The sequence below is a fragment of the Hyla sarda genome, chromosome 4, assembly GCF_029499605.1.
Source record: "Hyla sarda isolate aHylSar1 chromosome 4, aHylSar1.hap1, whole genome shotgun sequence".
Taxonomy (NCBI): domain Eukaryota; kingdom Metazoa; phylum Chordata; class Amphibia; order Anura; family Hylidae; genus Hyla; species Hyla sarda.
In genome coordinates, this window is record NC_079192.1 from 155,551,575 (window position 1) to 155,575,522 (window position 23,948).

A 23,948-nucleotide genomic window follows, 5' to 3' on the forward strand; every position below is an offset into this window, starting at 1 on the left:
GGTGGCACCCCTGCCACCTCACTCCTATGCCTACAGGGAGATCGTGGGTGTCTTAGACAACTTCACTTGCGATTTGCACCGATCGCCGCCGGGGGGGGGGGGGGGGGGGAAATGTTCTGATGACCCACCTGGACATCTGCGCGGGGTGCCTGCTGATTGATATCAGCAGTCACCCCGGCCCGGCACACGGCGGAGACCGAAATTCCCACGGGCGTATGGATACGCCCTGGGTCCTTAAGTGGTTAAAGGGGTACTCCAGTGGAAATGTTTTTTTTTATTTTTTTTTTTTTAAATCAACTGGCGCCAGAAAGTTAAACAGATTAGTAAATGACTTCTATTAAAAAATCTTAATCCTTCTAGTACTTATTAGCTGCTGAATACTACAGAGGAAGTTCTTTTCTTTTTAGAACACAGAGCACTCTGCTGACATCATGACCACAGTGCTCTCTGCTGACATCTCTGTCCATTTTAAGAACTGTCCAGAGTAGAAGAAAATCCCCATAGCAAACATATGCTGCTGTGGACAGTTCCTAAAATGGACAGAGATGTCAGCAGAAACACTGTGTTCCAAAAAAGAAAATAATTTCCTCTGTAGCATTCAGCAGCTAATAAGTACTAGAAGGATTAAGATTTTTTTAATAGAAGTCATTTACTAATCTGTTTAACTTTCTGGCGCCAGTTGATTTAAAAAAAAAAATTTAAAAATTAAAAACAAATTTCCACCAGAGTACCCCTTTTATCTACTGCCCTTATTGTGATCAGTGTGTTGGAAAGGGATAACCCAATACACCAGGAAACACACTCAACATAACCCTGGCAACATCTGTACTGTACATCCTATTCAAGCTGAATGATTTCTGAAACGATCAATAAATGATCAGTGTTCTGAAAAATAGCTTTTAGGCAAGGTTCAAACGTAGAAGTTTTGGTCAGTGTTTGTAGCTGAAAACAGGATTAGAACAAACCCAAAAAAACTAATGAAAACAGATGCACTCTCCCCCACCCCCCGTGTTTTGGACCCGCTGTTGATTGTAGCCACAGATACTGACAAAGATACTGGACCCCGTCTAATAATCTGATGTGCATATTAATCCTTTTCAATCATTTCTAGGGAGATTTACAGCCCTCGTGGCTGCCTAGGTTTCCTTTTCCAAGACCAAGGTAAATGTTGATATATGCAACATTCACTAATACGGTTGACAACAATAAATGTTTATATATAATAGGGATAGCTCATTAACCCCTTAAGGACCGGGGGGTTTTCCGTTTTTGCATTTTCGTTTTTTGCTCATTGCCTTTAAAAAAATCATAACTCTCTTTCAATTTTGCACCTAAAAATCCATATGATTGATTATTTTTTGTGCCACCAATTCTACTTTGTAATGACATCAGTCATTTTGCCCAAAAATCTACGGTGAAACGGAAAAAAAAATCATTGTGCGACAAAATTGAAAAAAAATGCAGTTTTGTAACACTTGGGGGCTTCCGTTTCTATGACACCTGATATTTATTCTGTAGGTCCATACGATTAAAATGATACCCTACTTATATAGGTTTTGATTTTGTCGTACTTCTGGAAAAAATCATAACTACATGCAGGAAAATTAATACGTTTAAAATTGTCATCTTCTGACCCCTATAACTTTTTTATTTTTCCGTGTATGGGGTGGTATCATTTTTGCATTGATAGGACTTATTGATCGCTTTTTATTCATTTTTAAATGATATAAAAAGTGACAAAATGCACTATTTTGGACTTTGGAATTTTTTTGCGCATACGCCATTGACCGAGTGGTTTAATTAACAATATATTTTTATAATTCGGACATTTCTGCACACGGTGATACCATATATGTTTGTTTTTATTTTTGTTTACACTGTTTTTTTTTTTTATGGGAAAAGGGGGGTGATTCAAACTTTTAATAGGGGAGGGGTTAAATGATCTTTATTCACTTTTTTTTCCACTTTGTTTTTGCAATGTTATAGCTCCCATAGGGACCTATAACACTGCACACACTGATCTTTATCATTGATCACTGGTTTCCCATAGGAAACCAGTGATCGGTGATTCTGCTGCTTGACTGCTCATGCCTGGATCTCAGGCACTGAGCAGTCATTCGGCGATCGGACAGCGAGGAGGTAGGTAGGGACCCTCCCGCTGTCCTGTAAGCTGTTCGGGATGCCGCGATTTCGCCGCGGCTATCCCGAACAGCCCACTGAGCTAACCGGCAGTTTTTACTTTCACTTTTAGCTCTGAGCGCGTGGCTAAAGGGTGAATAGCACACAGTGCCACGATCGGCGCTGCGCGCTATTAGCAGCGGGTCCCGGCTTCACTATGAGGCCGGTCCTGCCGTTATATGATGCGGGGTTACCGTGTAACCCAGCGTTATATCACGGGAGCAGGACCAAGGACGTACCAGTACGTCCTTGGTCCTTAAGGGGTTAAATTGGGTTCTGACACAAGGCTGTTATTAGAGGACTGTGTATAAAATACAGCTCGTATTTAAAAAAGCAACGCGACTTACAAATTAATAATCTTCTGTCACAGCTAAAATCTGTTCAATTGGCCAACCAGTGCTTGCCCTCTGCCGATCTGGGGGTGCAGGTCTCGTCCTTGCGACGGGACCTTCGCCTCCACTTACTAGCAGTTTATGAGAGAGCCCACAGAAAAAGCGTAGCTATGTATTACTCTCAGGACAAGTCCGGGCAATTATTGGCTAATCGCCTTAAAAAGAGACAGGTGAAATCCAAAATACCCTATTTATTTCACCCCATCTCTAAAGAAAAACTATCCACTCCCAGTAGCATAGCCAATGGCTTCCAATTGTACTATGCTCAATTACATAATCTTAAGGAATCAGATCTCCCGAATGCTAACGAGTCCATTCTGAGCTACCTGAAGGCTCTCAACCTGACAGTTCTTACGGAGGCTCAGCTCCAAAAATTTTATAGGCATATTGTGGAAGAAGAAATCACAAAACAATTTTGCTCTCTTCCAGATGGGTAAAGCCCCTGGCCCAGATGGGTTTGCTAGTAGCTACTATAAACAATTCTGTGATATCCTGACATCCCCACTTAGCCGCTTCTGCTAAGAAGCGATGACTGCTGGATCTTTGCCCTCCGAAAACCTACAGGCCCATATAACCACTCTCCCTAAGCCGGGTAAATTGACTGAACTTCTGCAAAACTATTACCCAATTTCCCTCCTAAATCAGGATATCAAAATCTACGCTAAATTGTTAGCTTCCCGCTTAGTCTTAGTGCTTCCATCACTTGTATCCCAAGATCAGGCAGGATTTGTCTCTGGCAGACAAATGTCCGATAGCACGAGAAGACTTATAAGCATCCTCCACCATATAGAAACACTCTCCACCCCCACAATAATATTGGCACTGGACGCTGAGAAGACGTTTGACCACCTTCGGTGGTCTTTTGCCTTTTTTGTCATAGACACTATGGGATTTTGGGGGAATATATTTACAGCCGTCACCTCCTTCTATTCTTGTCCCACTGCTAGGGTACTAGCCAATGAAGCTATTTCAGCTGCCTTCGACATCACAAACGGGTCTAGACAGGGATGCCCTCTGTCCCCCCTAATTTATATTCAATCTATGGCACAATCTATTAGAAGTCACCCAGATATAGCTGGGGTCAAAACTGGAGCATACTCCCACACCATCTCACTTTATGCAGATGATGTTATACTAACGCTAACCAATCCAAAGAGGTCGATGTTGACATTAATAGAAGCCATAGCCACCTATAATTCGCTATCATACTACAAACTTAACAATACTAAAACCCATGCCCTGCCATTAAACCTCACTTCTCAACAGATTACTCAGCTTTGCACAACATATGAAATGGACAGGAGAGACTGAGGAATACAATACTTAGGAGTTCAACTGAGGCTGGGTTCACACTACGGTTTGTATTTACGGTTCCCGTATACGACTGGGAGGGGCTTAATCGCGTCGCCCGCACTCAGCCGTATACGGGAACCGTATTTAATGCATGTCTATGAGCCGACCGGAGTGAACCGCAGCCTCCGGTCGGCTACGTTTTCTGCCGTATGCGATTTCCTGACCGCAGGCAAAAACTTGGTCGACCACCTACACAGAGATCTTTTTTGTCTAGTATGTATCATTGCTAAGATAGCAGTAACAAGCCACTGGAAATCCAAGAACATACCTTCTATAGAGACTTTTCTGAGCAAATTAAACACAACATACTCGTATGAAAAAATATTATCATTAGGTGCAGGCAAATACAAATCCTTTTCCACAAGATGGCATCTGTGGATCTCTTCCACTTATTGTAGAGACATCTGAAGTAAGAAGATCCTTTTATATGTATTACTAGTCACACTAAGTAGATGCTACTACGAAGAGGGGTACGGCCTGAGCAGATAATTGGCACGGGTAGGAATACTTTGTTTGAAGCTATTCTCCTATGTTCTCTTTTATTACTTGGTGAATATTCACAAATTGACTGGTGCAATTAAAGCCTAAGTCCGCTGTCAGGTATTTCATGTACTGTTTATGGTTTGTAAACCCTTTTTGCACCATGTTGGCGCCTGCTTGTACACTGTTAAATGAAAAATCTTAATAAAAACCTATTGAAAGTAAAGAGGCTCTCTGATTTAATTAATGCTATACAACTGTCCAGGGCTGTAAAATAACAAAATAAGGCGAACTGTAGCCAATCTTCGAGGCTTGGAACATCAACAGTGCTGGGGTACACGTCATCAGGGGAAGTGAACAGAGGCACTATGGTGGAATGGATTGCCGGTGCTGGACCAACAAAGGTGAGCATGCTTAATTTTGTCATTTTACATCAGGCTGTAATTCAATGAGAAAGAAGTGGAGAATGAAGTATGGAACCCAAGAATAGCCTCAAACATCAAGATAAGGCTAGTGTCTATGAAAACAGGTCTGATATCATTCTAGTTAGGTTTCTTGCAATTATCAAACAAGTCAGTTTTTTATTTTTATTTAAGATAGTCAATACAGCTGGTTATTAATGAATAATCTATAGTATTTGAGTGCAGTTTATATTGCAGTTGTTCTGCATTAAAACGAATACAGATTCAACCCTTTAATACATTCCATGTTCCTTGATCTGTAAGATTAGACAAAGAGTCTGCAATTTATCCAGAAACAGACTGTTCTTATGCACGGGATGTGTCTGATAACGCAGTCGTTACTTAATTCAGACTGAACTGCAATACCAGACACAGCCCATGGACAAGAGTGGCAATGCTGCTGGAAAAAATATTTTTCCTTATTTCATACAACCTCTTTAAGTTTTGGCAAAAACAAAAAAAGTAGGTTAGTAATCATAAAATAAAAATGAACTATTCCAAGAAAAATAAATTTTATGCACATATAGTTTTCATATGAGAAGTAAACACTGTAATGTCATTTAGTAGATAGTAAAATTGCAGCTGTAGTTCCCATGAAGGCAATTTAATAGGTACTAGGCATCACTGGTAAAATAGTTCAATATTAGTAATTATACTACACAATGGATATGACTGGCCTGCAATTCATAAGTCCATTTATCCCTTTTAAAATAATAGATCCTTATTGCAAGGTTGAACACAAATATTGAAGGAATAGGGTACTGCTTGTTTTGCAGTAACTGTATATAGTGCACATGTAAAGGGGTAATGACTGGGAAGAAGTGAGATTTTTGTAACTGAATATCTGTTTGACACATTGGGGGAGATTTATCAAAGGATTTAGACTGGTTTTTCTTGTCTAAATTTGTCGCACAGAATGTCGCAGTCTAAATATGTGCGACTTTTCTGCGACTTTTGCTCTAGAGGATTTTTAGAACATGATGCATGCAAGTCTATTTTAGACTGAAATGCATTGAAAAATGCATTGGTGCTGAATTTATCAAAAGCGAATTTTCAGCGACAAGTCGCATAGGCTGAAAGTACACCGAAATGTCAGACCATGTTGGAGCAGGTTTAAATATAGACTAAAGCATAGATCATGCAGTCTGTGCACAGAATTGATCAAGAGCTGTGCGCCATTTGATAAATTAGGTGCACAATAGACCAGACTAACCCTCTGTAGTTTGGTCTATATTGATGCGGGACATAGACAACTTTGATAAATATCCCCCATTGTCTAATATAGGTTTTTACAATAGTTACAATGCACTTGAATCAGCAGCTTCTAAGATTACCAACTGTGACCCACTATTTGTTCTTGAGAAATTCTTAAGCCCAAGTCCTTTCACCCAACAGAATTATACTCAAATGTATTATGTCGTACTAACAGAAGCCAAAAGACTGCAGTATTTCCATTTTATATATAAAATCATTATTTACAAGATTGCTAATCAGACATCCCCATCTCATTAAACTACAACATTTCATGATTATTTACAGAACACAAAATACCCACAATAACTCCAAGTAAAAAAAATAGATGCCAAATCTGTGCCTCTTTCTATTTGGCTCTTCTAACTGGTGAAGAATGGGTATTGTCTTGTTCCAACAGTGTGCACAATGTCAAGTTCAAAATAGTGTGAAAAATTCTCAGCTCGGATTGTAAAAAAAAAGTCAAACATTCCTATAAAAGTTGTGGCATTGAAAGAGCTATGTCGCTGGTAATGAAGTCCCATGTGGCATAAAATGAGAAGTTTCTACTGTACAGCCAGAGGCAGCGAAAGCAGATCAATAAATGTCACTATTCAGCTGTCGCCTCCTGTCCTGGGTAAAGGGTTCAGTAGTTGTTATCTTGGTCCTAGGAATCCTGATTGTCTACTGGCTGCTTTCAAGCAGGAAGCACAACAAGCAGTCTTGTAATAGGCATATACACAAAGCCTGGCCTGGACTACCACGTTGCAGTTGTAGTATTTATCTTTGCATTGCTCATCTGTAGAAAAGTAAAAAAGTTATAAAAGTTATTTTAGAAATAAAAGAAAGAAAATCTGGACAGTTCTTTTGGCAATGCTTGTCAGCCATAAGTGAAAGAACTTTGTCAAGACAATGCTTGAAAGTTACAAGATTTCTTAAAGTTATGCATTGTACATAATACAAATACACTCAGTGTCGTTTTTATAAATACTGGATATGCAAAAAAAAAAAAAACTGTACATTTACACATGGAAAATTTCTGCAACTGTCCCACTCATTTTAATATGGCTTGCAGAAAACTATGTACTTGCAGCATAAACAGCCCCATTCAGATGAAATTATCAGATATTCAGTCAAAGAATTTTCTGCAATACATTTACTGCATGTGAACTCAACCAAATAGGAGGTGGTGTTAGGGGTCTAATTCATTTGGAAATGTCAGAGAGGAACTATAGCATTACATATGGGAATCCTTTAAAATTCTTAGTGTTTATGTAAATAACTTTATGTAGATTATTGTGGTGTGCTATTGGGGTGATGCACAGTTTGTGATGCCAGGGTTGCATTAACCACCACGCTTCAAGGTTCTCCTTGGCAAAAGGCTGGGGACAATGCACAGATGCATAGTTATGGAAAAATCCTTTACTGAGGCAGGAAGGATGGTAATATCATTTACAGTACAGATCACCAAGTGCAGAGTAACCCTGCGGAGCCTGTCGCCTTGCTTGGACTTGCAGTAGCTTTCACTTGACTGAATTATGGCTGCTATGGACTCTATACTTTAGATTGCAAGCTTTAGGTTTATGACTGATGTTAACCCACGCTGACTTTAGACCAACTACTGTATATTTTCCAGGATCTTCTAGCTTATCACCAGGCTTGGAACTGTACCTGTGCGATGGGGTGCTTGTAAATGGCGGGGCTGTAGACTTTTGAGTTCTTCCTGGACCTCCTTCAAATCCCCAAAGACTTCTCCTTACTCCTCTTCCCACTGCACCTCAGCTCAACTCCAACTCCAAACACACACTCCCCTTCTTCTCAATTAAACTGCTCCTCTTCCAACCCCCCCCCCCCCCTGCACTACATAAGGATTAGGCTAAGGGACATCAGGATCACATGGTTTACTCCGCCAGACTTCCCTTAACGATACAGTAACACTGATAAACGTTTACATAAATTTTAATCACAAAATAGCACAACGCAATATACCCTGGAGTAGTGGTCCCAAAACAGTGACACTAGAAGTGCCTGAAGCAATGTTTACCTGACAGGACAACATCATGTACTAGGTCACCACATTATTATGCTGCTCATGTAGGATCTATGTAAATATAAGTTATAATTACTATATAAAGCCCTTTTTACACTAGATCAGATCTGGATAAAAAGATGCATGGCACAATCCAACAATATAATAAAGGGTTAACCATATGCCATATGTGTCTCTGTTCAAACTTTGTTTTTCATCAGGAATTCCAGTACTTTTGGCAGGAATAATAACTTAGTCTACAGTGCTATTCATGCCATCAGAAATACTGAGCCCATATGGAAAAGCCAAGACTCTACCGGGAACAGAGCAGAAGAATTGACAAATCCCTAATGTACATCATATTCTACAGAAAAGAATATAAAATAGTGGACGATTGTCAGGTCATAGATATTTAACTGTGATCATGCACAATCCATTCTATTACATCAATATACTGTAGTATAAATTATTTATTTTCTATTATATAATTAATATCTAGCTGTGCTACCCTATTTATATCAGCACAACACTAATAAAGAAGGGACCAGCCTAGAGTATGGCACAAGTAAGGATGATTTCCCATCTACAATATAGCACTTTTATGCTCCTACAGTATTTACAGCCCATATTTCTCTGAATCAATATTTTATCTATGGATAGTAGTACACAAAACGGTGAGAATATTTTCTGCTTAGCTTTAATAGCCTATGCTATTGTGAAAAGTGGATGCACAATATAAAACAATTGTTCTATAGAAGGTAAAAATCTTTTCCACTATTTATTTGCACTCATTATTAGTGTTTTCTTATTTCACAGAGTAGCCCATAAATGAGAAAGGTCTAATGATATACCTATTTCCGGAATGCACTCCTGAGTGTTGCATGGTTCAGATTCCGCTGGTTTTAGGTCCAGTTCACATTTATCACTGTGGGACATGTCATCCGCCAAGCACCGGACCTCACGAACCCGAAAGCCTCCATCACAGGACTTAGAGCACTAAGCAGAGGATCAGAAATTTAGTTCCAATGATACTGGTTACATTTTCGTATTTTTTGAATCAACATTAAAATGCTAAAATACACTTCTGAAAACCATAAAGAGAACATTCAGAATGCTGTAGGCACTGTGATACTGTCAGGGGCATCTCTAGCATTAGGCAACTGGGACACAAGCTCTAGATTTTTAGCCCTGCACAAGGGAGCTCTGGGTCACCACCTTCTGTTAGCTCCCTGATTCATCATTCACTCTTATTGGTTGCAGTCATTCATGCCTATGAGCCACCAGGACACAATCCCTGCACTGGCCTACGTAATGACATGATATCATAACACTTGTCTAGGCATTCTGTCCCTGTGACTTTCATGGTGTAGACACAACAGCTTCTTTCATCATGGGAACAATGATCAAGTGGGGTATTAGGGTTTTTTCCTGTTTGGCCACAATGGGGCATTATTACTATATGAGGGCACAGGGAACATTATTCATACAATGAATACCCTAACTGATGTCATTTTTAGATGATCACTTCTGTATATCAACTGGTTGTGAGAAAATAAACCTAAAACCTTCAATATTAATGGGGTACTCCAGTGGAAAACCTTTTTTTTTTTTTTTTTAAATCAACTGGTGCCAGAAAGTTAAACAGATGTGTAAATGGCTTCTATTAAAAAATCTTAATCTTTCCAGTACTTATTAGCTGCTGAATACTACAGAGGAAATTATTTTCTTTTTGGAACACAGAGCTCTGTGCTGACATCATGACCACAGTGCTCACCTGTCCATTTTCAGAACTTTCCAGAGTAGAAGAAAATCCCCATAGCAAACATATGCTGCTCTGTACAGTTCCTTAAATGGACAGAGATGTCAGCAGAGAGCACTGTGGTCATGATGTCAGCAGAGAGCTCTGTGTTCCAAAAAGAAAATAATTTCCTCTGTAGTATTCAGCAGCTAATAAGTACTGGAAGGATTAAGATTTTTTAATAGAAGTAATTTACAAATCTGTTTAACTTTCTGGCACCAGTTGATTAAAAAAATGTAAGTTTTCCACCGGAGTACCCCTTTAATCTTTTAATAAAGATCGAATCTTGGTCTCTTTAGATATGTCCAAAAACATAACTTTACTTTTTCACATGACTGTGTATGTAATAACTTTTGTAGAAATTTGTAGAAACATGTCAATAGCACCTTTAGAAATATATGTATTGAGAAAAGTAATGACATGTTCAATTCTTATTTCACCAATTGTATACAGGTGTGTGTTAATCCAGTAATATTAGAATAACCTACCGTACTCCAATCAGTAAAGAACCATTTGGCACCGCAGGATTTGAGAATGCAGGACTGCTGATTGGGCGGCCGCTCCAGATATGAACACTCTTGTGGCATCACCACTGTAAAACCTTCTGATGTTTTGTGAATGCAAATCACATCTCTCTGCTGGGTTCCACTTCCACATTCAACAGAACACTATGGAAGATATATTATATATTAATATGATTTATAAGTCCAGGATGACAATTTATGTTAAGAAAATCATCATAAGATACAATATTTTTTCTGACATGCACAGAAAAAGCTATTTCTTCTCCTTCAAGGAAAGTTTCATAGCGATACAGGCTGTGTGTCATGGCAAGGCCCTTTGCTGCCCTGTCTATACTGAAAGTTTCCCTTAGGTAGGGCTTAGGTAAATTAGGTTAACTACTTTAAAGTATTAGGCTTTGTTCTCACACATTTTTTTTTAAGATTTAAAGCAGCCCAAAAAATTTCAGTTTTACTTACAAATGGTAAAACATCTCCCAGTTCCCACTCCTAGTTAAGTCTACATTGCCAGTTGTAGCAGATGTAAAAGGACATGACATGTAACCAGACTTTTTTGGGCCATTTTTGGGGCTATATGTTTTACTGGAGCACAAAAAAAAAATAATTCATCTCACAGTTTTAGATTATTATTTTTTTTTTCCCCTGTACAATTTTCATTTGTGCCACAAAATACAGACCAAAACCTACATTTCTTTTAGGCTTTACATATTCCAAGATGTCCAATACAAGTTAAGAAAACAGGACAACCACAGCATTCACCATATTGTAAATGTGTTATTTTACTAAAACTGCATGTTAGGATTCATATCTCCAGATGGAAAGTGCTGTAGACTTTCTTTCTTCAAAACATGTATGGAGTTATTTGCACTGAATATCAAATCTGCCAGAGCTGCACCAGTAGAAGGAAATATCACAGAATCCAGATAATAGGTCTATCGACCAAAATATCAATCACAGAAAAATAGACCAATTAAAATAAAACTTTTATTACGAGACCATAAAACAAGGGTACAACTAAATCAAATAATAATGCGCAAAAATAATCAAAAAAGAAAAATAATTGATACAATAAGGTGAAAATCCACCACATTTATTCTAGATGCGTCTGATAAAGCACATAACACAGATCACATCGACCACTCCAGGGTCCATATATCAAAATTAGAAAATATAGTCAATCGGTAAACTGATATCACAGCAAGTATACAAATTATGTATCTGACCAGCCCTAAACCTTGATGACTCAAGGAGGGGTAAAGGGAGGGACAACTGGGGGGCCGGGATCGGGAGACTGTAACTCCCTATACTAGTCCCTATTGAAGGCCCTTTCCCTAGGCGGAATTATTGCCCTAAAAAGGACGGTCCCGCGCTGGAGCCTCCTATCCTATGCTACCCTCACCCTACACAAAACTGGCTCACTGGCTAAAGGTACAGCTACCTCTCTAACTGGGCATAACCCTAAAACTATGTGTGATAAATACACAATGTAGTATGTAAATGGTTAGGAGAGAGGAGAGACGGTGCCACTGCTGAATATATTGGTGGTAGTGAATTAGATCTTAGAAAAGACCCCAATTTGTGTTAGATGCCAAAAACATTGTGGGTCTACATCCAGATATAAGGAGGGATAGTAGTTATATACATAGAAATAGTTAATATAACAAATAAATGGGTAATCAATTATGTAAGGTTTAGCACGTATAAGCACATATTAGCAAGTGCAATAGGTACACATAAGCACAATATGCACGACATGTAAAGCAAACTCACATATGACAGATTAATTAAAGCCACAATTTCCAAGCAAGGATTGGTATTTTAGACCATGCATAAAGACGGGCAAGAGAAACAAAAGCAGACTAGATGAAACTATGTGAATCGAAGTATCATCTCACATACAGAAATTGATTTAAACCCAGAATATCAGTTATGCATATTCAATATCAGGGCAAAATGTTTAGCCCCGTCCACACCTTTCTAACGCAGTAATACTCTAAGTACTATGATATTAGCTACATATACACACTAGCTATAAGTCAGAAAAACATCAATGCAAGCATGACTGATATATCTTCTATGCCAGATGCCTTGAAAAGATAGCGATACATAAATTGTATACATATATAGATAGCTGTCCAAATGATGTCAACAGCAAAAATCTCCCACCGTAGTCATCAGGAGAGAGATGAGATGGAGATGGTACTGTGGCTCAAGCCCCCGGCGTTCCCTTGTATGGAGATCCCATCTCGAGAGGCGGCCTGATTGGAGATTAGGGATTGACAAAGGGATAGACCAGGGCAGGGGTCGCCCTTATTAGGGTGAGTGCTCCGACAGTGCCTGTGCAAGTTAGGGGTAGCTTCACACGGGATTTTATTGCCCAGTGATTTGCCCTCTCGCCTGACTGAGTTCACCCTGATATCCCTGGTTCATATCGTGAGTTATATGCCTGATGGCTGCATTACTCTGTTTTTGAGTTACACTTTACCAACCTTGTGGTATTTCCCTGTGAATGGTTCTTATGTTCATTTCACAATTTTTTCTTGTCCATGTGTTACTGGGGTTATCAGTTTTTTACCAGTACTTTATTAAATGTTAAGTTTTATATTTTGCATACCCCATCTGTGATTAGTTTTTCCATGAAGTGTTTCAGTAGATAAATAGCTTTGAAAAAACATACACTGCTAAAATAAATTAAAGGGAACACTTAGACAACACAATGTAACTCCAAGTCAATCACACTTCTGTGAAATCACACTGTCCACTCAGGAAGAAACACTGATTGACAATCAATTTCACATGCGGTTGTGCAAATGGAACAGACAACAGGTGGAAATTATAGGCAATTAACAAGACTCCCCCAATAAAGGAGTGATTCTGCAGGTAGTGACCACAGGCCACTTCTCAGTTCCTATGCTTCCTGGCTGATGTTTTGGTCACTGTTGAATGCTGGCAGTGCTTTCACTCTAGTGGTAGCATGAGACAGAGTCTACAACCCACACAAGTGGCTCAGGTAGTGCAGCTCATCTAGGATGGCACACCAATGCGAGCTGTGTCAAGTAGTGTTGCGTAGTTTTTTATAGTATGGTGGCGCTACCAGGAGACAGGCCAGTACATCAGGAGATGTGGAGGAGGCCGTAGGAGGGCAACAACCCAGCAGCAGGACCACTACCTCTGCCTTTGTGCAAGGAGGAGCACTGCAAGAGCCCTGCAAACTGACCTCGAGCAGGCCAAAAATGTGCATGTGTACACTCAAACAGTCAGAAACAGACTCCATGAGGGTGGTATGAGGGCCCGACGTCCACAGGTGGGGGTTGTGCTTACAGCCCAACCCCGTGCAGGACATTTGGCATTTGCCAGAGAACACCAAGATTGGCAAATTCGCCACTGTCGCCCTGTGCTCTTCACAGATGAAAGCAGTTTCACACTGAGCACATGTGACAGACGGGACAGAGTCTGGAGATGCCGTGGAGAACATTCTGCTGCTTGCAACATCCTCCGGCATGACCGGTTTGGCGGTGGGTCAGTAATGGTGTGGGAGTCCCCCTTTTATTCCATAATTTGTTCCATTTCTGACAGCTAGTAAAATGCTTGAATCTCCAATATTTCCATGGGGTGGATCTGATTCTATAGCTTTTTCAAAATAACTTTTTGTAAATAAATATGCTTATATTAATCAAAATTTTTACAAACACAAACCCTGTTTTTTTATTGAACAAGCAGAGTAGGAATAGGCGGCCACATATGAGAAGTTGTACTGCCAACGTCAACATTCTGTGTATGTTCCCATCTTCAAACCTAAACATGCTGCACTGCTGAGAAGTGGTTAGTTATAGAGATGAGCGAACTTCCAGTAATTCGATTTGTCACGAACTTCTTTGCTTGGCGTTTGCTGACATTAGCCTGCATAAATTAGTTCAGCTTTCAGGTGCTCCGGTGGGCTAGTAAAGGTTGATACAGTCCTAGGAGACTCTCTTCTAGGACTGTATCCACCTTTTCCAGCCCACCGGAGCACCTGAAAGCTGAACCTGATCTTATTTTTCACGTGCCCCTTTAAAAATGAACTTAAGTGTCATATTTTAACAAAAAAATTATTGGACATCTGGCTTGTAAAATATTTTGACATAAGATGTAACATTATTTTAAAAGAGACCTTTTACTTCAGTTTGCAATGTAAAGATCATTCTGCATGTGTGGGATTTTACAGGCTCATCTTTTCTATTTATTACCGTATTGTACCTTCTCCCATAATGCAATTTCATAGGACATATATTGTAATGGATTTTGTAATGGAAGATCTCAGAGGGAAAAATATTTTATTAATATGTCAAGGAATAAACAAAGATAAATATGTTTGATAGTAAGTACAAGAAGGTTCATTTACTGTATATCATTTAGATGGTCTTTTCAAGAGTCTAAATGCAAATTATCTTATTTATATCTACTTCATACTTTAGGTGACATAAAGGTAGTATAACAATTCTCACAATATTCACTTTTATCTTTTTATGGTGTAAATCTATCTATCTATCTACGCATTTTTTATAATAGGTGTAATGTCAAGTAGGACAGGGAAAGAGCGCAGCCCTGAACTACCCACTCCCTCTGTCCCTGTCTACTTGTGTACCCACCCTAGGCAGGGGGTCCACAACCACCGTGTCAGTCCATTCCTAAATAAGTGATGGGCGTCACAGTCAAAACAATAAACTACAAAAACTGACCAAAAGTTCTGGGACAGCTGGAATACAGATGTGGAGGACGGGAATCCTGGCAGGGGTTCCCTTGTTCTTCCAGCAAAAAACAGCTTCGGCACTGTGAGCGCTAACACCGGTGGCATGATGACATAGGAGTCAGGAGTAGCTTGAATCAAACTTTTTATTAATATCATAAAAGTGGTAATACATAGGGACTACGCGTTTTGGAGGGGCTCCCTCCTTCCTCAGGTCCAACTTGGACCTGAGGAAGGAGGGAGCCTCTCCGAAACACGTAGTCCCTATGTATTACCACTTTTTATGATATTAATAAAAAGTTTGATACAAGCTACTCCTGACCGCCGTGTCATCACACCGCTGGTGTTAGCGCTCACAGTGCCGAAGTCATTTTTTGCTGGAAGAAAAAGGGAACCCCTGCCAGGATTCCCGTCCTCCACATCTGTATCCCTGCATTATCCACCATCCTCGACGGGACCAATGACCAGCTGCTCCCAACGGACCTGCTAAAAGAACCTGCATAAAGCGCTTCACAGTGTTGCGCCTGCACAGCGCAACCTGCAAAGGTTAGCAGATTCCCTACCTACTATCCTAAACTCCCGGTAATCCCAGATAATTCGCACTATATCGCGCCATCTCTTCCCCCCCCCCCCCCCCTTTCTTTCCTTATCCAACTGGAACAGCTGGAGGCACACAAACTAACAGAAATAAACTAAACAAACACACAATAAAGTCAGGGTCAAAAACTAGCTGAGTCAGTAACAGGATTTTTCGAGGTAAAAATTTGCAAATACAGAAGAGTAATCAGAAAGCCAAGCAGAGATCAATATCAGGAAATAATGCTAGTTACTCTGAGACAAGCTCTTTCACAGACAAAGAATAATTGGAAAAGACTTCCTTATATAACCCTGTGCAAAAAACAGGAGGACTCCAATAGGCTGCAAATGAACCACACCGAAAAGCCCAGAGACGTAGTCCTAGCAACCAAAATAAACAAACACTATCAAGGCAGATTAATCCTACAGGTTCTGACAATAGGTTAAGGAATGATGACTGGACCAGTGATCTTTAAAACAGCTTGTGAATGTGTTTTCTGGATGTAGTAGTTAGTACCCTGTATCCACGAAAAAAGGTTTATGCTGGCTATGGTTGAAAGGTTTCAGAACACACAGTGCATTGCTTTTAGCTGTGTATGGGCCTGCCTATCTGCCGACCAGTCCCAGTGCCCATGCTGACCCCTTTCCACCCATACTTAGCACATAAACATCAGAACTATACCATGGAGCAATGGAAAAAGGTGGCCTTGTCTGAATATCTGGGTGCATGGGCATTGCTTACCTAAAATAAATGGCATCAGGATGTACTATAGGAAGAAAATAAGTTGGTAAAGGCAGTGTGACATTCTACCAGGAAACTTTGGTTGTAATGTGGATGTTACTTTGACACATACCATACCGCTAAACATTGTTGCAGACTAAGTATATGTCTTCATGATAACAGCAGTGGCTTCTTTTTATCAGGAGTTTTACTACAGTGCCCAAACAAAAGGTGTTTATTTTCCTGATCTCAACCTGATTGGGCACCTGTGGAAAGTGATAATAAACAAGTCCAGTACTTAAACAGTACTAAAAAAAATCTGACATGTCATAGAGAGACATGTCCAAAATTTTGATCAGTCCTGATCTGAGTGTTCAGATCCTGACCAATTGATAAAACAAGCAGGGAGAGCATGGCTAAGTGCCTCTTTTCCTCCTATCTGTAGGATTAACTGAGCAGGTCCATAGACTAACTTCAGGGGTTCATCTTGATGGCATTGCAAAGAGCTGGGAAAGTTTGCACTTGGTGTGCACATCTCCCAGCTTGTTAAAATGATCAGCCAGGGTCTAAACACCCAGACTCTGACCACTCACCTTTTTTACATGCCTTTACAACAGTGACAGTGTCTATTTAAAATATCTTTCGCTAACTTAGAAGCAGATACCACAGGACCCCTTCAGAGGTCTTGTGAAGACCATGCCTTGAGTAGGTCAGAGCTGTTATAGAAGACCTGAGGGAATGTTTTTGGCATATCAAAGTTTTCATCAATTGGGGTCCAAGTCCTGAGCCCCCACCAACAGCTAAATTGCTGAGACTCCCTTGCCAACTTAATAGATGAATAACACAAACTCCCATTATCTGGCAAGCTTCATGGTATTTCTCCACTCTGGTACAGGCCATTCAATGAAGTGATATAATCTAGGTCGGCCTGTGTCAAGGCGCCAAAGTCCTGATCATCTTAGTGCTTCTTGTAGGTTGCAGGAATAAATCACACCGCAGCCTACAGCGTAAATAAGGGTAAATGAGCCAGTGGTTCTTTGTTCTTTCGCTCAACCAGGCGTCCAGGGCAAGTGTCCTGGATTCCCTAGTGCTGTTGAATGCAAACGCTTGTATTCCCCTGGGGTTGAACAGTAGCTTACAAAACAAAACATAGACTTCATGATTGTTATATATTGCATCTCACTGACCAGTATATTATTGTGTATAAATTATTTGGTAGTAATAAAGTTAATGCAATATATTGACTAATAAAAAACGATAACCTGAAAGGAAAAGTAGTTAAAGGGGTACTACCGTGCTGACAACTTATCCCCTATCTAAAGGACCACCGCGATCTCGCACGCAGCACCCCGCTCTCATCAGGCCCCGGAGCGAACATCGCTCCGGGTCTGATGACTGCCGATCACGGGGCCAAAGTAGCCCCATCATCAGACCCGGGCGGATGTTCGCTCCGAGGCCTGATGAGAGCGGGGTGCTGCGTGCAAGATCGCTGGGGTCCCATGCGGCGGGACCCCACGCAATCAGGCAACTTATCCCCTATCCTTTAGATAGGGGATAAGTTGTCAGCACGGTAGTACCCCTTTAATGTTCTGACTCCTGGAGTTTTTAACATTATTGTGCATCAGTATAAATATCACATTATATTTTCATAGTCTTAGTATTTCATACTTCATAGCAATTATATTCTTATATAGACTGTCCTTAAAAGAAACCTATAATATTCATAATAATAACACATAAGGAAATGTGTACAGCGTGCCATGGATATATACCTGAAATGCTCAGAATAATAAATTAATAGAGATATTCATTCTTCAAAACAGGAACCAAAGCTAATGCAGGCACAGGAAGGCTTAAAAGGGGTACTCCGGTGAAAAACTTTTTTTTTTTTTTTTTTTTTTTAAATCAACTGGTGCCAGAAAGTTAAACAGATTTGTAAATTACTTCTATTAAAAAATCTTTATCCTTCCAGTACTTATTAGCTGCTGAATACTACAGAGGAAATTATTTTCTTTTTGGAACGCAGTGCTCTCTGCTGAATCACAAGTACAGTGCTCTCTGCTGACAGCTCTGTCTATTTTAGGAACTGACCAGAGAAGCATATGTTTGCCATGGGGTTTTCTCCTACTCTGGACAGTTCTTAAAATGGACAGAGATGTCAGCAAAGAGCACTGTGCTCGTGATGTCAGCAGAGAGCTCTGTGTTCCAAAAAGAAAATGCTTTCCTCTTTAGTATTCAGCAGCTAATAAGTACTGGAAGGATTAAGATTTTTTTAATAGAAGTAATTTAATAATCTGTTTTACTTTCTGGCACCAGTTGATTTAAAAAAAAAAAGTTTTCCACTGGAGTACCCCTTAAATGCTATTGAAGTACACAAAAGAACCTCTAGTGCTTGGAGCCATGAAGTATTTATAACATCAGCAGTACAAGAATAACAGCTTGCGATGGTTTACAGAATACTAACTATAAGAGCAAATGTGTTTTTATATTGAATACATTATGTATGAGTTCTACTGTCCTAAAAAAAAAAAAAAAAAGGAATACTGTACAAAGGCAGCCTGGAAGAACCCAAGTACAGTTTTAACGTTTCTTTTACTTGCTGTTTCTTGTATAACTATAGATGTTTAATTGAAATAACTGAAGGTAAGAAAGGAGTCTTTATCTTCTACAATATTTATATGTTATACTGTGATGGATATCTATTTATATTATCTACAAAGTAGAGTAAAGGGCAATCTTAGTTGTGTCCATCAAAGGTCATGGTTCACTACTTTGATGAGAACAATATTGGTACTGCAAAGATATATATAGGCGCACCCAATACACAGTGCACACCCCTAGACTGGAGTGCAAAAGTATGACAACAGTCAGGACTGCGAGATATTCCCTTGTGGTAACAATCACCACTTATCGTCCAGGGTACAATCCCATCATTTCACTTCCGGTTTCAGACTTTAATCTGTGCGCTAACCCGCATTGGCGGGGAGCTGTCTGTCACTGACAGCTTCCCAGCGCTCACTCACAGTAGCTCACAAGGGAATATCTCGCAGTCCTGACCATTGTCAGGTGTGCACTGTGTATTGGGTGCCCCCTTATATATACCACAAGGGAATATCTCGCAGTCCTGACCGTTATCACACTTTTGTACTTCAGTCTAGGGGTGTGCACAGTGTATCGGGTGCCCCTATATATATATATATATATATATATATATATATATACCGTATTTATCGGGGTATACCACGCACCGGCCTATAACACGCACCCTCATTTTACCAAGGATATTTGGGTAAAAAAAGTTTTTTACCCAAATATCCATGATAAAATGAGGGTGCGTGTGTGCGCGTGTATACCCCGATATACCCCCAGGAAAGGCAGGGGGAGAGAGGCCGTCGCTGCCCGCTTCTCTCCCCCTGCCTTTCCTGGGGTCTATAGCGCTGCTGTTGGCCTTTTTCACCCCCTGGTTATCGGCGCCGCTGCCCGTTCTGTCCCCCTGACTATCGGTGCCGGCGCCGATAGCCAGGGGGAGAGAAGCGGCGTCGACAGCCAGGGGGAGAGAAGGGGCAGCGGCACCCATTGCCGGCGCCGCTGCCCCGTTGCCTCCCCCCATCCCCGGTGGCATAATTACCTGAGTCGGTAATTATGCCACCGGGGATGGGGGGAGGCAACGGGGCAGCGGCGCCGGCAATGGGTGCCTCTGCCCCTTCTCTCCCCCTGGCTGTCGGCGCCGCTTCTCTCCCCCTGGCTATCGGCGCCGGCACCGATAGTCAGGGGGACAGAACGGGCAGCGGCACCGATAACCAGGGGGTGAAAAGGGCCGACAGCAGCGCTCTAGACCCCAGGAAAGGCAGGGGGAGAGAAGCGGGCAGCGACGGCCTCTCTCCCCCTGCCTTTCCTGGGGGGTATCGGCGTATAACACGCACACAGACTTTAGGCTAAAAATTTTAGCCTAAAAAGTGCGTGTTATACGCCGATAAATACGGTATATATATCTTTGTAGTAGTACCAATATTTTTATCGTCAATGCAGTGAACCATGACCTTAGATAGGCACTACTAAGATTGCCCTCTACTCTGAATTTATTCTTCCCCTGGTGACGCCATGATATTGTGGAAGAAACGCATTGGGAGGCTAATTATTTTGGTGGCATATGGTCATGGTGTTACTGTAAATCCACATAGTAATGTGGTAACTGCATTTTTGGTTGTAATTCTTCTATTGAAGGCTTAATTATGATTTGGTGCTTGTGAAATTAGAGCACAATCACGAGTATTGGTGTAGTTTTTAATGCACACCGAATAAAAGTTGTATGTTATGGCAATTCCCCCCACTTCAACACATTAATTTATTTTTGTTGATAATAATATATATGTATGCTGGAGATATCTAGCCCCTATGCAGGCCTAAGGTTCTTGATCTATGCATATCTATGGATATTTAATATTTTTTTTTTTTTTGAGTAACATACATTTTAAATAAACTGAATACACACAAAATCTGTTTAATGGGCTCTGTGCAAATGGCCATAATACAGCTCTATGTAGGAGTTAAGGAAAGCTTTTGAACAGAATCAGATCCCATCCTTATCACTAAATATACAGCTACTATATGTTATTTTATTACAACAATCTGTACAGAGCCTTGATCAAAAGGAAAGGTCTTCCCTAGTCCGGCCCTTATTAAATGTATAATTTAAAGGTGTTGTCTAACTCTGTCAGCCCCTTCTATGAAAATAAGTTATAACCATTCTCAGCCATTATCCACAGCCAGATCTACATTTATCTTGACTGATCATCCATGTAAACTTTGGATGGGCTGGAATTGTTGCTAAATAGCTCACAGAGGGGTCCATACAGAGAATAAATCTTCAGCCACTCAAAATTTTTTCACTACCATTGTGGGTCAGTACTAAAAAGCCACATAGCCACATCCATGTTAAAGGGGCTATGGACCTGGGGAAAAAACCCTGTTTTCCACAGCTCCATTTGTGGCTCATCCAACCCCTCCTCCCAACTCCTCTCTTTTGCCTGCATCTGAAATAAAAGGTAGCAGTAGGATCTGCCAGCTCAGCCAATTACTAGCCACATCAATGTCCTGTCTTGGCCATTGGAAGGAGCCGAAATGGCATATGCAGGGGAATGGTAATATATAAATATTTTTTTTTTCATCCCTAGTGATACAGTATATCTATAATTTTAGAAAACTGGAATATTCCTTTAACCATATTAACTTACTATGGGTTAGTAGTTGGGAGTTAGCAATGCATGTGCCTCAGTGGCTCAGTATTAGGTCGGCCAACAAACCAATCTGCCTTGGCCAGGGCATTCATATACAGGGCTATGGCAATGAACTAAACTTTGAAGCCTACCTAACTTGAACTTCTTAAATACTTGCTAGTTAAATTCTTGTTGAAAGCAACATGTTATCAATAAGATTTCATTACTAAGTGAAATTAGTTTTTTTTTTTTTTACTTTAGAACACAATGGCTTTAGAACACGCTTAGATTAGAATCCAAGCACACACAAAATGTTGAAATGCTACAAGCACTCAAGAGCCTCCCACTACCGTTATTTTGTTCAGCTGAGTGAAACATTAAGCTGTACAAGAATGAAGGCATGTATGACCTATAAAGAGCTCTGGCCCAAAGATACAATAGAATAGATCAGTGTAACATTTTGCAAAGTCTCTAATTTTTGTGCCAGATGAATATAGTAATAAAAGTCTTCATTAGCAGGCACTTTTGAGCCAACTCAATGGAATGTTGGCTTTAAGAACAGCATTTGCTGAGGTCAAGCCACAGTCCTACCAAGAAGACATAGCGTACCTTTCATGACTGATTCTTTGCTTAATGCACTTCTACCACTGGAAGCAGCATATTTTATACAGGAATAAAAAGAAACCTTGAAGTAGAAACAAGGATGTAGATTTATCTTAACAGGGGCGCCTTAGGGAAGCTGAGACGTAGCCAAACTGTGTATTCTTCAAGTGTCACCTAAATACTCTTAGTACCCAAAGCAAAATAAGCTAATGTTCAAGGTTTCTCTTTTGTTTTGCTCCATATAAAGACAAAGTCACAGCAGAGTTTGGCTTGAAAGTTTGTACGGTAATATATTTTCCTTTGCATTACTGCTACTTAACGATGTAAGACTATTTTCTCCCATGTTCTAAATAAGGGCTTGTAAGACTCCTTGACAGATTTGCAGAATATTGTTTAAAACCGTTAAGTCTATTTAACGCCTGAAAAGGAGAGAACCCTTTACATTGGTTTGTACTGTAGTTAGGTTCTCGAGAAGGACAACTGTTTAGAAAATATTCACTGTACTTATGTGCCTTGGTATGACAATATATACAACTATATCAATGAATTATTGCTATAAAACAAACAATAACTTGACACAATATAAAATAGTTGCAGTGGAGAGAGCAATATTCTTCAGGAAAGAGACTCCACAGAACAATGCAACTAATAAAGGTCTAGTTTACATAAGGGATGAGTGGCAGGGGCCATATTCAAATTAGTGATATTTCGTGAATATATTGACAATTTATCCTATGTTCGTGAAATTCGCATATTCGCTATGTTCTTTAACTTTTTCTTTTACATGTGAAATTAGCATGGAAAATTTGCGTAAAAATTAGCATGTGAAAAAAAAAGAATATTCATCATTACGAATATATAGCACTATATTCTAAATATTTGCGAAAACGTGAAGTGCCAATCGATATTCACGAAAAGAATTCGCATTACGAATATTCGTGCTCACATGAACACATGATCACAGATTATTGTATCTATTTCACATAGATCCCATGTTATTTTAATTCAAGCATAGTATATAGAAAAATAAAACCTTAATTTACATGTGTTTATTTATAAAGATGGCCAAAGCATACTAAAAGAAGACATGGCCGCATATTAACAAATAATGCTAAGGAACTAGCTCAAGTTCTAGTTATAAGCAGGCATCTTCCCTGTAGACAGGCATGTAAGAGCTTTGCTTATTTCCAACTGAACAGAATACATTGTTCAATCTATTGATGTGCAAATGTTGTAACAAATTAGGGAACTACAAATTTTGGGTTGGATTTATTTCAATTATTTCCAAATGTGACAATAGACTTAAAGGGGTACTCCGGCACTTAGACATCTTATCCCCTATCCATAGGATAGGGGATAAGATGCCAGATCGCGGGGGTCCCACCGCTGGGGACCCCCGTTATCTTGCACGCCGCACCCCGTTAAAATCAGTCCCCGAAGCGTGTTCGCTCCGGGTCTGATTACTGTCGATTACGGGGCCAGAGCATTGTGATGTCAAGGCTCCGCCCCATGTGACATAATGCTCCGCCCCCTCAATGCAAGCCTATGGGAGGGTAGGCTTGCATTGAGGGGGCGAAGCGTGATGTCACACGGGGCAGAGCCTTGATGTCACAACGTTCCGGCCCCGTGATCGACAGTAATCAGACCTAGAGCGAACATGCTAC

General features: G+C 40.2%; 1 protein-coding gene across 13 annotated transcripts in view; it reads right to left on the reverse strand.

Annotated features, from left to right (window-relative positions):
* Nucleotides 1-4,976: 4,976 nt before the first annotated feature.
* The window catches only part of THSD4 (thrombospondin type 1 domain containing 4), an 874,264-nt gene continuing 855,292 nt past the window's right edge, over nucleotides 4,977-23,948 (reverse strand). For all 13 annotated transcript variants that reach the window (XM_056572467.1, XM_056572461.1, XM_056572466.1 and 10 more), the window contains 3 exons: nucleotides 10,410-10,589; nucleotides 8,975-9,119; nucleotides 4,977-6,893 (listed from right to left, as the gene is read on the reverse strand). In XM_056572467.1, the coding sequence (XP_056428442.1) occupies nucleotides 6,751-6,893; nucleotides 8,975-9,119; nucleotides 10,410-10,589 (468 nt within the window). In that variant the 3' untranslated portion in view covers nucleotides 4,977-6,750. The remainder of the gene's footprint in view (nucleotides 6,894-8,974; nucleotides 9,120-10,409; nucleotides 10,590-23,948) is intronic.